Source organism: Motacilla alba, chromosome 24 (genome assembly GCF_015832195.1).
Source record: "Motacilla alba alba isolate MOTALB_02 chromosome 24, Motacilla_alba_V1.0_pri, whole genome shotgun sequence".
NCBI lineage: Eukaryota > Metazoa > Chordata > Aves > Passeriformes > Motacillidae > Motacilla > Motacilla alba.
Genome location: NC_052039.1, coordinates 3,395,293 through 3,409,109, shown reverse-complemented (window position 1 = coordinate 3,409,109; position 13,817 = coordinate 3,395,293). Strand labels below are relative to the sequence as shown.

The window sequence follows — 13,817 nt, the reverse complement described above, 5'->3', positions numbered from 1 at the left end:
CCCCCAAAAGGTGGATCCAAGCTGTGTAACCATGAGGATCCTGCCCAGGCAGCTCCCATTTCCCACTGGGAAGGAGAGGGAGGCACCAGTTCCTGTGGCCAGGTGCTCCTCCCCTCATCCTCCTCACACACCAAGGCGTGGCAGGGACTTTCTCATTCCCTCACTGGTATCTCTGCTAATGGGAGAGGCTTTTTCTGCTCTTAAGCTCAGTGATCTACTCAAATCCCAAAATACAAATTCTCTCGTAAAAGCATCACGTCCTGCCCACTTAATCCAATGAAACTCATCCTAAGGGGGTCAGGCCATGAGCTAACTGGGAGCAGAGCTGCCTCTGATAGCTCCTGGCATCAGTCACTTCAGGCAACTTCAACTGTGCATCATTTCTAAGGAAATGACTCAGCCTTCACCCTTCTGTTTTCCCTCTGTTCCCCAGCCCTGCTTCAGAGTGGAGCCCACTCTCACAAAGTCCGTGGGCCCTACCAGCACCTCGTCCTCTGCCCACCCTCTTCCTCTCCTGCCAGAGATGGAAATGCAAAGCATTTGTTGTTACCTCATCATCTGTGCGGATATAGTTAACGCCATCAGGCTTTGCTGGAGTCTTGTAGCTGAAAGAAAGGGAAAAATCTCATTTCTGGGACAGGAAGACTCTGCAGGATTTTGGAGGGGAGGTACTGGGAAAGATGGAAATGAGGAGGAGGAGGAGCTGAGTGAGAAGCAAGCAGAGAGAAACCCAGTTTGTTTCTCAAATGAGAGGTCTGTGTTTATTCCGTCATTTACCACGACTGGGATTTTGTCTAAATTCCCCTTCAGCACAGGGCGAAAAGATTTGCTGTGTGTTTCCCTAAAACTCTGCAAAGAGATAAACTGATTCTTTCCTGGGCTGTGCTGCTTTGGTGTCTGTCACTGCCTTTCTGTGCCTTCTGCTCTGTTTCCTGTGGCAATTATAAAGTTCATTTTAATCCTTCACTGCCAGAAGCCTTCAGCATTTTTCTTAGTTACAAGGAAGCACCACTTGTTTGCAATCCCACAGGAACTCAGGATTTATACGAGACTGTCAAGTCCAGTGTATGCCAACCCTCGGCTGCATTTAAATGGAATATTTAGAGCTTTTTCTGAAAAACAAACGAAACCAATGAGAAAAATAAGACAGGACTTGTGCTGAAAAGCAACATTTAGCACAGAACAAATCTATCTGGTGAGAATCTTGGCTTTGCATATATTATCTCCTCTCCAGACTCTGTAAGGACATCGAGGCTTGTCTCTGATGCTAATGCTGTTGTTTTTAACATTTGCATGTGCGCTCCAGAACGGCTGTTTTTCATCCCAAATTTAGGTCCTCACAACTAGTGAGACTTTCTGTGGAGAGCCTGCTCTGCTGCATCCATTCCCTATGCATGTCCTGATGCTTCAGACTAATTAGGCAGCGAGCTGAGATCATTAAACCATGGCCCTGGTTATGCCAGCAGCACAGGAGCTGCTGGGCACACACCTGCAGGCATTAAATTGTGCTGGGCCCCCTTTCCATGCAAAGGATGAGGGTATCGGAGCACAGCTCTCATCCACACCACAACTGTCCCTTAGGAAAATGCCATCCATTCCTGGAAGTGTCCAAGGCCAGGCTGGGTGGAGCTCTGAGCAGCCTGGTCTAGTGAAAAAGGTCCCTGTCCATGGCTGGATGGTCTTTAAGGTCACAATTCGCTCTGGGATTCTGTGACCATTCCATGAAATAAACCTGGATGCTGCAGGGTTTTACAGCAGGGCATTGGATGCCTCAGGGACTGGCTTGGCCTGTGGCCTTGGTGGGGAATTAGGCATTGAAATTCCTTTTAGCCACTAATTTTTGGCACCCTTCAGACTCCTCCACGCCACCTGAGGGTGCAGGGACTTGTCCAAGAAGCCCAGCTTACCTTTCCCCACTCTCTTTGCCATTTGCAAAGTATCCCCTTCTGTAGGCACAGCAGATCCCAAAAGTGATGAGCACCAGGACTGCAAGGACCACCAGGACTCCCCCGATTATCCCACCAATATTGAGGTCATCTGCCAAAGAGAGACACCAGCACACAGTGTTCCTTCAGGGCAGCAGCAACATTCCAGCTTCACGCACACTAAAATGCCATCTCTCAAGTCTTTTAAGCAACAGTTCACAGGGAACGAGTGAGTCCCTGACTTCAAGATTAAATCTGTTCACAATCTGATGTTCCCCTGCATTTTCAGATTATTTTTATCTCCTTATGTTTGGGGCTATGAGAAAGCAGGGAAGACTTAAGGCTGTAGGATGTCCCCCCTCATTCCTGATGGTGATGGCAATTTATTTATGGTGATAAAGCAGCCAGCATTGATGAAAACTGTATGGAGAGCCACTCACAGACTTCCATCTCCTGCTCCTCACACTTGGCAGAGCCAGCCTCGTTTGTTGCTATGCAGGAGTAACGACCTGTGTCACCTTTGTGCACTGCGTGGAAAACCTGGGGAGGGAAAAGGGACAAAGGGAAGGGATGTGATATGAGAAACAAGGCACTGTGAGGGTATAAAAATGTGAATAAAAATGCATCTCTGCTAAGATCTTCCATCAATCCTCCCTCTCCCAACTCGCACAGGCCCTGGCACACCTCACCCTCTTCAAATTATTCCCTCCTTGAAAGCCAGGCAATGTTTTTCTGAATTTACAAGCAGCCTTAAAGATAACCTGTCCTGCCAAACAAGTCTTGATCAGATGTGTCAGGGCATTACCAGAGTGCCTGTGGCGGGGTTCAGGGTGTAGGAGGAGTTGTGGGGTTTGGTGCTGGATTTGCTGTCGGGTGGCAGAGGTTCACTGTTGCGGTACCAGCTGTAGGTGGACTTGGGGAAGCCTTCATTCTCATGGCAGTGGAGAGAGGCTGACTTGCCAACAGGGACAGCTTTAGGCACAGAGCATCTGGGAATCATGGGTTTCACTGTGGGGAGACACAAACCAGGTGAAAAAAACTCTGCTTTCTTAGGCAAAACCATCCAAACTTCCCATTATTCCCGGCTGGTTTTAAACCTCCCAGAGTGGCACTGTTTGGAGATCCCCACAGCCTTTTCTGTTCCCCTTGCAGATGTTGTGGGTTTGTGTCCTGGATTGCCAAGTGAATTGTATTCCATTTGCCATCTGCATGGCAGCTGTCTGCTGTTCAGTGGCAGTTTCCCTTATCTCTTCCACAGCCACTCCTCCCTCTGGGGGCACATCTGCTGATAAGAGGCCATTGAATGTCCCTGCACGGCTGATAAGAACTGCAGCATCCCCCTGGGAGATGGGAGCCCAGAGGGAGGAGCCAAGCATTCCTGCCTGGATATAATCTGAGACCCTGGAACACCAGCACGGCTTCTCCACTGGATTCCCAGAGGAACAGCAGCTGCCTCTTCTCCCACTGGAGCTTCAGAGGAAGACTCCACCCTTCTCCAGGATCCCTGCTCCAGCAGAACCAGCCCTGACACTCCAGGAGGGCTGCAGCCACAATTCCAATGGCACTGCTGCCAGCACCCTGACCCACAGGGTGTCAGGCTGTGTTCTGACTCTGGCAGTGTTGGTTTAGTTTACTGCATTGTTTATTTTATCCTTTTATTTTCTTCCCTAATAAAGAACTGTTATTCCTGCTCCCTTATTTTTTGCCTGAGAGCCCCTTAATTTGAAATTTATAGCAATTCAGAGGGAGGGGGTTTACATTTTCCATTTCAGGAGAGGCTCCTGCCTTCCTTAGCAGACACCTGTCTGTCCAAACCAGGACAGTTAGGTACCTTGGACTGTGAGCTGGATGTTTATCTCGTCGATGGTTTTGGTGTCGGAGGGCGCGGCCACCTCGCAGCGGTACGTGGCCGTGTCCATCCTCGTGGTGTTCTTAATCACCAGGGACGTCCTGCTCAGAATCTCTGCCCGAGTCGCAAAGTCTCCTGACACACAGGAAAGAGAGGGAAACAGCAGGGGAATCAAGACTAATGACTCAAGACTGAAAACCAGACTTGTTTCGTGTGTATAAATTAAATGGTTGATCTCAGACTCTTTTCCAGAGTCAAAGGAAGTCGATGCTTGAAAGCCCCATAGGAAACCAAAGCTGCCAACCATGCAAGAGGATGAACTGGAAAGCCTCACTCCAAACCTCAAAAACTATGGCAAAATTGAACTCCAAGGCAGCCTCAGGCCTTGCCTCCTTCGGAAGATTCATGTGGATGTGGCTCTCCATCCCATCTGAAGTGCTGGAGTCATTCCAAAGGGAGTCAAGCCCTCCTGGCACTGGAGTTCTCCTGTCAGGCCAGAGAGGCTGCTTCTAATGCTCCCAGGAAGCTGCAAACCCCTGTGCAGCCTCAGCAGAGGGCACTGGCAGCTGGACACACAGATCCCTGCTGGGGTGCAGGTGGAGCCCTCAGATGTTCTACGGAAAGCCTGGAGGGGTCAGTGCCTGGTCCTGAGAGCTCAGACACGCAGTGACTGTGGGAGCCACAGAATTCGGGAAGCTGCATCGTTCCTTTCTTCCCCAAAAAATACCTCCTAGGCAGGATCTCACTCCAGCTCTCTCCTACTGTGACCTGTCAGTAATGAGGCAGGGAGGAAAAAACATCCTGCTCCCTCTCCATCCTGCCCTTCAACTGCTGAGCTCTGTTCCAGAAGGAAGCAGCCAAATAACCAGAGCTCCTGCCTTTCACAGGCTTGTTTGTTCCCCATTGTGCTGTTTCTGAAATCTGTTTGGAAAGCTGTTTTGGAAATCTGAGAACAAGGAATCCTCATACCCTGCATTTTGTTACCAAAAAACACGTAAGAGGTTTCTCCATTTCGGATTTTCTTCCACTCGATTCTGGGATCTGGCGTCACCGTGGATTTAATGATGCAGGACAGCTCAACACCTAGCAGGAGAAATGGAGGCAATCCAGATTAATAGGAAGCAGCTGTGTTTTCGCTCTGCTTTGAGCACTCTCACTCAGTGTTTTATTAGGAGATGCTGCCCACAAAGCAGAGCCTTCTCTTTCATCTGCCTCACAAACAGAAACGCTGCTGGGTTCCAGGAGCTATTGGAAGATGGATTTTGGCCAGCAAAAATAATAGTCCAGGAGATATCAGCTATGGAGAGAAATGAACACCCTGTTCTCTGCAGGCTGGGGCTTATGGCAAACAAAACCTTTAGTCAGAGTGAGCCCTCAGCCCTGTCCTGCTGCTGAGCAGAGCCACACCGTGAGCCAGGGCTGCAGCATCTCCCTGGGCAGCCTGGGGATGGGCTGGGACAGCAGCTCCTGGGGATAAACCCAGCCAGCCCTGTCCCCTTTGCAGCTGGCCCTGGCGTCCCATCTCCCCTGCAGAACTGGGCACCCAGCAGGGTGAGAGGAGCCTTCCCAGTGTCCCAGGGCACGTCTGTAGGAGGGCCAAGAGAAAATATAAATTTCTCTCTTTGTGTATTAAAGGCATTATTTTGCTTCTTTTGGGACCCAGTTCAAAAAAGCACTTAGGCAGAGACAGCAATGCCAGTGGCTTGCAGAGGACCTCAAGAAACCATTTAAAACAGGGAGATAGAGACACATTCCTCTGAATCCCAGGCTCTCGTAGTCCTAAGGAGCCAAATTTTCCTGCATTGTTTGGCCTGATGCAGCACAGGCAGCACTCACTTTGGAATTCCTGCACCACGGGCTTGGTGTTGCTGGATGTCAGCTCCACAGCCAAGAGTCTGCAGCCTGGAAAAACAAACAGAAGGCAATGAGAAATAGCACAGCTCATCAGTCACCCAGCTAGGAACAGGCTGCCTGCTGAGAAATCATCCTGGCCAGCTCCGAGGACTGACTTCCCCAGACAAAACCTCTTCCTGCCTACCAGCACAGCTCCAGCAGGACTGAGTTTATTTAGGAGCTGTGGTGTAAATACAGGAAAATATAATTGTTAGAAGTAGCAATTAAAGAGGAGGATTAACATAATGGCACAAAGGCAGTGCCAGCACGAGCCATTTCCTTGTGCTTATTTAGATGGGAAAGGAACTGTGCTAATGCGGGAGTGAAAGTTTTATTTTCAAAATTAACTTGATGGTCAGAAGACAGGAAGCAGACCAGTCTCCAGAGATCTGGTCAGTTCCTGGGAGATGGAATGGGCCAGGCCTGGCCTCTAGCAAATGCTGATTACATTGGCAAATACTGCAAGTGTGGTAATGCGAGGCAGTAAATCACAAAAGGACTGTAATTCAGGAGAAAACAGCTCAGCTCTTTGGGTAGAGCCCCAGCCAGACCCACATTGGGGAGAAAGCTCAGCCACGCAACGCTGTGAGGCTCCTCACAACACAAACCTGCTTGTTCCCTTCCTGCTCTGAGCACCGAAGTGTTCCCAATCAATCCAGTCATCTTCCCTCTTTTGCACGTTACTTTAGTTTGAAAAATCTGCCTTTTGTGTCCCTTCTGCTGTGCACTCCACCAGAGCGGGCATCGACAGCAGTCACGCCCTGCTGGGTGCCCAATTCACCAACAACTCTCCTGAGGGAGAGGGAAACAAGCAGGGAAGAGGAATGGGAAGGGAACTTCTCCTCCCTGGAAGAGGAGAGTGAAGCAGACAGGATGTTCTGGAGCTGGGTGTTCTGGTTCTCCTCTCAGGCACACCATGGTGTCACCAAACCAGGCTCCAAAGCCCTCCCAGGAGGAGGTTCCATGCTACATCCAGTGCCAAAATAACCAGCTGCAGGGGCCTGCTGTGGTCACATGAGCAGCTCTGCTGTGACAAATCCCATCAGAAGTTTGTGGAAATCTAAGGGAGATGCCCACTGAGCTCGCTGGGCATTGATCAAACAGCAGCTTAAAGATGATGGAAAGCCCTGCCTCAGGGACATGGGATGTAGCTGAAGGTTAGGAGTAAAAAGCCATGACAAACATGGATAGAAAGCAGAAAAGGCAGCTGAAGGGAGATGTGGAGAAAGAAATGCTCTCCAGCACCATGACCCAGCTGGAAATTCCTGTGCTGGCCTTCAGGGGGGAAAGCTTTTGGGCAGAGATTGACAGTGCAGGGACAGCATCCCTCTGGTGGAGTGGCAGCAGCCTGAGAAACACCCAAGAGCTGCAAAGTCACTCCCACTGAAAGCTTGAGGGCCTTCAACACCTAAAACCCTTCCAGCAATGCTGAAAAGTTCCCTGCTGGTTCCTGTCCCTCATTTGTTAAATGCTGACACCTTCCTGGGAGCCCCAGTGCTGGTACCCCAAAGACCACCAGGGAGAGCTGGAGTTTGGCAGGGTTTAGAAAGCTGCCTTTGTGCCCAAAACCATTGTTTCTCACACAAAAGCCACCAGCTGATGCTAACTAATAGCTGGCCCAACCAAAACTGCTCCTAGCAGGACTCTTCCACCCTTCCCCCTTCTGCACTGGAGACAGTCGTGCAGCATTTGGGAGAAATCCAACGCTGAACTGAGCTGACAGAGCTCTGGACTTTGGCTCTCTCCAGGCAGGAGCTGCTCTAAGCAGTAATTTCTGCAAGTCTGTTTTGAAGCAGAGTCCATTTTTATAAGAGTGGCTGCTTCCAGACCTACCCCCTGAAAGCAGGGAATTGTGCCAGGCGATGCCAATGCTTTCCCTGCCCGCTGTGCATCAGGGAATCATGGATTGATTTGGGTTGGAAGGGACCTTAAACACGCTCCAGTCCCACCCCTGCCATGGGCAAGGACACCTTCCACTATCCCAGGCTGCTCCAGCAGGGGAACTTCCAGGGATCCAGGGGCAGCCACAGCTGCTCTGGGCCCCCTGTGCCAGGGCCTGCCCACCCTCCCAGGCAGGAATCTGTCCTAATATCCTATCTGTTCTGTCAGCTGGAATCCATTCCCCCTTGCCCTGACTCTACGTGCTCTTCCAAAAAAGTCCCCTGATTCTCCAGGTGTTCTCCCATCTCCAGGTTCTCCAGGTGTGGGGCTCCTATCCTCAGGAGCACGAACAGATCCCACTGACCCCAGCAAACCCCAGAGCATGGGAAGCTGCTGATCCCCCAAAGACAAGGCACAATTTGGGGAAAATCCTTTTGGAATCTTTGGAAACGTTTCTAACACTGAAACACAGCGTTTGAGTGCCTCTGCTGTGAGACTGCTGCTTCTGGAACCAAGAACTGAACTGAGAGCCCAGGCCTGAGCACTCAGCTATCTGAGGGGATGCTGGCTGGCCTCCTGCTCTGGACCAGTTTTAGTTTTGTTTCAAATTCTTGCTTGCACAATATCTTTCCCTCAAAAAGTGCTGTCCCATCAAACAGACATGGCAACAGTGCTGCATCTGCTGTAGTTGGAAAATCTGTTCAGCTGAAGGTGGGGACAACAAAACCACAGAGCTGTGTAGCTCTGAGGGAGTTCTGGCTCTAGAAATATTCACTCCAGGACAGTGGGACTCCATCAGACTCCAGCCTCATCTCATTTCTCAGAAACTGCTCACAGCAGGCTTTTTCTCACCCACTAAACACAAGAGATTCAGGTCTATCCCTCGGGCACAATGCAGGATGACAACAAATTTTAGACAGAAGCTGAGTCCTTGGAGACTGTGTGAGAGGTTCTGACATTATTACACATATTGACCGTGGGCAGAGATCAATGGGGCTGCTTAAATCACTGCTAAGGCAGATTTATTCCTCTCTGTGTGGCAGAATACTGCAAGTAGCATGTTCTAAATTAAAAGAAGGTGACAGCAAAGCAAAACAAAAGCCTGAGCTGACCATACAGACTGCACAGCAAGAGAACAATGCCCTCCTAGAACCTTGCTCTGCTGGCAAGAGTTGTTTGTTTGTTTTGTTTTGTGTTAAATCATCATTAGTGCTTAATAATCTTCTAAAAGGTGTTCCTTTAGGCTCCTTCCAGCCCAGCACAAACAAGCAGCAAAGGGTTTGTGTTATGTAAATCTCACTTCAAAGGCCCCGGCACCCAGGGTTTGGAGAACAGCTGGAATTGCATTCCCTCTCCATGTGTGCCACAGCACAGGCACCCACCACAGCCGTATGTTCCACATCCCTGAATTCCCACCAGATCCGTATGTGCTGCAGCTCCCAGTTCCTACCAGGTCTCCACAGGCTGCAAAATCCCAAATCCTACCAGATCTGTATGTTCTACCCCTCTGAGTACCTACCCGCTCTCTATGTGCTGCAGACTCAGCCAGACATATGGCTGAATCCCAAATGTCATCAGCTCTCCAAAATAAAATCCAGGACAAGGCACTGAAGTCTATAGCATATTCTTATGGCACTTTTTTGGGTTCTTTTTTCAGCTAAAGAGATCCAGCCCATGCTTGTTACTGTGACTCATGGTATCTGAATCATTTTAAAATGCTATACTGAAGGAAAAAAAGCTGCTTTATAGGCGACTCTGTGCGTTAAATCTCCTTTCTGCTGTTCAAAGCCAAGCCTGACCTTCCATCTCCTTCCACCCCAAAGTCTGTCTGAAAGCTCCAGGCAGAAATTTGAAGAGGAGGTGAGGTAATGTGTTAGAGGGAAAGTGAGAGGATGACCAGGAGAGAGTTTGGGAGAAGTTGCTGGCAGCACCCCGTGCTGCAGCCTCGCTCGATGTTATCTGATACAGTAATTTTAGTTCATGCACTGTCAGGCACAGGCAGTACAAAACCACGCAGCTGCATTTAAACACCTGCCCACCAAAGCAACAAAAATATTCCTTGCTCGAGGTGTCCGTCATCACTAAGGCCTTGCTGGATTTGCAATTCAAAGCGTGCCTAAGCCATGCGGGAACGCTGCGATAAACCACACGCCTTGTTAAGCACCTCTGCCTTCTGGGTGGGTACTCGGTGCAGCAGGAGTGAGTGAGATGTTGTGGGGTGTTAAAACATGCTAGCTGAACCCTCTGCATGTCAGCAGCCTCAGGGCTGCCCGTCTGGAGGTGCCCTTGGAGCATCCATCATCCATCCATCCATCCATCCATCCATCCATCCATCCATCCATCATCCATCCATCATCCATCCATCATCCATCCATCCATCATCCATCCATCCATCCATCCATCCATCATCCATCCATCCATCAATCATCCATCCCTCATCCATCCATCCATCCATCCATCATCCATCCATCCATCATCCATCATCCATCCATCCCTCCATCCATCCATCCATCCATCCATCCATCCATCCATCCATCCATCCCTCATCCATCATCCATCCATCATCCATCCATCATCCATCCATCCATCATCCATCCATCATTCATCCATCCATCCCTCATCCATCATCCATCCATCCATCCATCCATCCATCCATCCATCCATCATCCATCCATCATCCATCCATCCATCCATCCATCCATCCATCCATCATCCATCCATCCATCCATCCATCATCCATCCATCATCCATCCATCATCCATCATCCATCATCCATCCATCCATCCATCATCCATCCATCATCCATCCATCCATCCATCCATCCATCCATCCATCCATCCGTCATCCATCCATCCATCCATCATCCATCCATCCATCCATCCATCATCCATCCATCATCCATCCATCCATCCATCCATCCATCCATCCATCATCCATCCATCCATCATCCATCCATCATCCATCCATCCATCCATCCATCCATCCATCCATCCATCCATCCGTCCTTGGGGCCAGGAGCAGAGGTGGCAAGGCCAGCACAGCCCAGAGCAGCACAGGGTGGCTGGGGAGGGCAGCCAGGCTGCCCCCAGGGCTGGCCCTGCCTCCCAGGGTGTGCAGCAGGGAGGAAGCTGACTGGGAATGTGTGGGAACTCTCCAGAGGAAGAGCAGAGGGAGCCGCGCAGAGCTGGACTGGGTGAGACGGGAGAGGGGAGGCTGCGTTCCTGCCCTCAGCTTATTTTGGGGAAATCACCATAAGCCTTTTCAGGAGCCTCTGACCATCTGCCTGGAAATATCCATCCTTTTGTCTCCCAGTGCTGCAGGCTCTTTATCCCCCCTCTTCTCTATTCCCGGCGCATCTCGTTGCAATTCCACAATCAGACTTGTGCCAGGTGGTGCAGGACAGACAACACAGCGTGGCACAGCGATGAGACACCAGAGTGCCTTAGGCACCGTTTGGTGAAGTTTTTTGGGCTTTCTTTGTCCAAATGTCTTTGTGTGGAACTTCAGGAACAGCAAATGTACTTGTGACAGATAAAGACTGGATTTGTAAAGGGTGAAGAAATGTTTTGTAGCACTCAGTCTAAACTTCCACTCCTTTCCTCCAGCCCAAGGAGCTGGTGCTGTGCTTGCTCTGGCCCCTGAGTGTCAGGCTGAAAGCTCCTTGGGGCTGATAGGAGGGAGCAGGCAGGTGATGGGCCGTGTTTGCCCGGTGACCCGAGTGAGCTGGGTGCCTTTTTTTATTCCATTTTTCCATGGCACCTCCCTGAGCTCAGCCTTGACTCCGGGGTGGGCTGCCCTGCTGGAGAACAATGTCAATGTGCAGCGAGAGATTAGTGAACAAAAGCTTAGGAGTGTCTCCGTTCAAATTAAGTAACAGATGGACCTGGTCTGTGTGGGAGCTGATAACAGTTATAAAAAGGCCATCACCAGACTGTGGCCAGCCCACCCTGGAAAAAACCCACTCAGTCGTAAATCCTCTGTGCTGTTATAGCTGCTTGTGAGAGTAAGGCTTTATTTTTACCAGCTATCATAAACCAGCATGCCTTATTTTAAGATGCATGGCTTTTACTGCTCAGCTAAAAGGGTGCCAGCTCTCCGACAGACACCGCCTGGGCAGGGAGCACGAGGCAGAATTAACCCAGAGAAGGCAAACGCAGCCTTACAGAGCAGCCTTGGCATCCACGTGGCTCTGGGCTTTGCTCTCCTCCTCTCCTAGGGAGCTCACTCGTGGCGCTCTCTTGTGAAATGCTGATGCTGAGGGGGTCTCTGGTGGTCCCAGCAGCAGCAGGAGCCCACAGGATGGAGCTGTGTGGAACACCACCAGGTGTGTGCGTTCATCTGGAGGTGTAAGAACGTGGGATTTTGCCCTTAATTCACTTTCCTCCTCCTCACCACTACAGAAGGTGAGGAGATGCCTGACTTCAAACAGGGTACGTGCAGTTCTGGAATGAAATCTTAACCTGTTTTAATCTCCTGACTTCAATCTCCTGACTTAAACTGGGACCTTAAAGACCTGACTGCATTTGCTGCAGAGAGGGCTCATTAGCACCCAGGCCACGCACACAGGCTTTTTCCTTCCTTTTCTTTTTCTTTTTTAGTTTTTTCTTTCCTCCTCCTTCTTCTTTGTTTCTCTCTTTTTTTTTTTTTTTTTTTTTTTTTTCCTTTTGGACAGGAGGATTTACTGTTCTACCTCCCAACCAAACAGCAAAGCACAAAAGCACACCCACCCTGAGGAGTGGAACAGGTTGCTCTCAAGGAGATATGGAACCCTCTTAGGTCAAAAGCCTCTCTGCAAAGCAGCTCCTTCTGCAGCCACACATTCCTCCTGAATCCCAGGCAGGCAGGGAAGCATAGGTGTTGCCTGGGAAGACCACACAGAGCTTTCTGATGGCTTCCCCCAGCCTGGTTTCATCACACTGGGGTGCAGCTGCAGACAGGCTGTCTCACACCACCATCTGATCAGGGCTCCTGCAGCTCAGAGTTTCACAACCTTTGCTTGCTGTGGCATTGCAGCGTGGGCAGATGAGATGTTCAGGTCCTGCAGATCAGCACCTTCACAGAAAGGAGCCCATTTTATTAAAATGGGGTTTTCTCTGTCCCAACAGAGCTGGCTGGAGGCTCCAGCCCCACAAAGGGACCCTCATGCTGCTGCCAGCAAGGAGATGGACATTTATACTGCATTTAATACCCTGCAGATGTGGCTGTTTAAACCCTGCCCAACATCTTAATCTGGGCCTAGCTCTCCTGTTTTCCCAAGCTCATCCCCTGGGCTCTGGCTCCTCTCCTGGAGAGGACTGGCTGTACGTGCGAGTCGGGGAGGAAGCAATATTTGTGTGGATGACTAATACCTAATACTTAAAGAGATTAGGATGGAAGCAGCAAGGGCTCGAGAGCTTCCAGCGTGTCAGATTGCATCTCCTTCTGGAATATACTTCAGGCCAACTTAGCTTAGAGAGAAGATGGAGAGAGTTGGAACTGGCCCCTCAAAATCAGGGATGAAGGGAAGTGGAGAGGGAACAGAAAGGCAACACGAACAGGAAAGCTGTTATTACCATTCCCTGCTTTCCTGAATTGCTTCTTCCTTCCCAACAAACCTGAGGCTGAACTGAAAGTCTTATTTTCCTTGTGTGAGCAACAGGGAATAGGGCATGGAGCTTCTGCCAGGGTATTGAGTCCTGCCCAGACCACTTCTTTGCCTTGCTGTCTGCCTCTGGGGTCAAGCCCCTCACAGATGTTTTGGGCTTCCAGTGTTAGGCTGAGTTTCCAGGAGGGAAAAACAGGGGCAGGTGGCCTTGCTGTGTGGTTCTGAGGCAGGAGAGCTTCTCCTTACAGCTGCACCAAGGTTTTGGCAAAACAACAGAGGAGAAATCCCGAACCACTTGGCCAGGAATGCATCAAACCAGCCAGGATGTGCTCAGCGCTGGTCTTGCCATTTTCATTAACAAATGAGCAGCCTAATTACACCTTCAAAGTGGGCTGGCTCGTAGCCAACACCAGGGAAATAAAATGGGGATGAGGGGATCCCAGGAGGGCAGCTCATCCCCACCTCTGTTTAGGCCATGAAAACGCCAGGGATGCAGCTGGCCAGGCCCCTGGCACCCCGAGGAAGCTGAGGGTCCCCTGTGCAGAGCTTCCCCCATCACTTCCACCTGCCCAAGTGCTGTACATTCCTCTGCTGAGCCTCAGTCCCTCCACATTCAGCATCCCCTGTACTCAGTAAGGATGTACAGTTCCAGTTCACTGGAGGAAAAAAATGAGGAATGGAAATC

General features: G+C 50.3%; 1 protein-coding gene across 2 annotated transcripts in view; it reads right to left on the bottom strand.

Annotated features, from left to right (window-relative positions):
* Positions 1–13,817, bottom strand: part of JAM3 (junctional adhesion molecule 3) — a 32,337-nt gene that overhangs the window by 1,925 nt on the left and 16,595 nt on the right. The window contains exons 2-8 of one of the 2 annotated variants that reach the window (XM_038161445.1): positions 5,611–5,676; positions 4,744–4,857; positions 3,757–3,909; positions 2,731–2,933; positions 2,366–2,465; positions 1,908–2,037; positions 551–605 (exon numbers count right to left, since the gene is read on the bottom strand). In XM_038161445.1, the coding sequence (XP_038017373.1) occupies positions 551–605; positions 1,908–2,037; positions 2,366–2,465; positions 2,731–2,933; positions 3,757–3,909; positions 4,744–4,857; positions 5,611–5,676 (821 nt within the window). The other variant, XM_038161447.1, reaches the window with a different exon arrangement.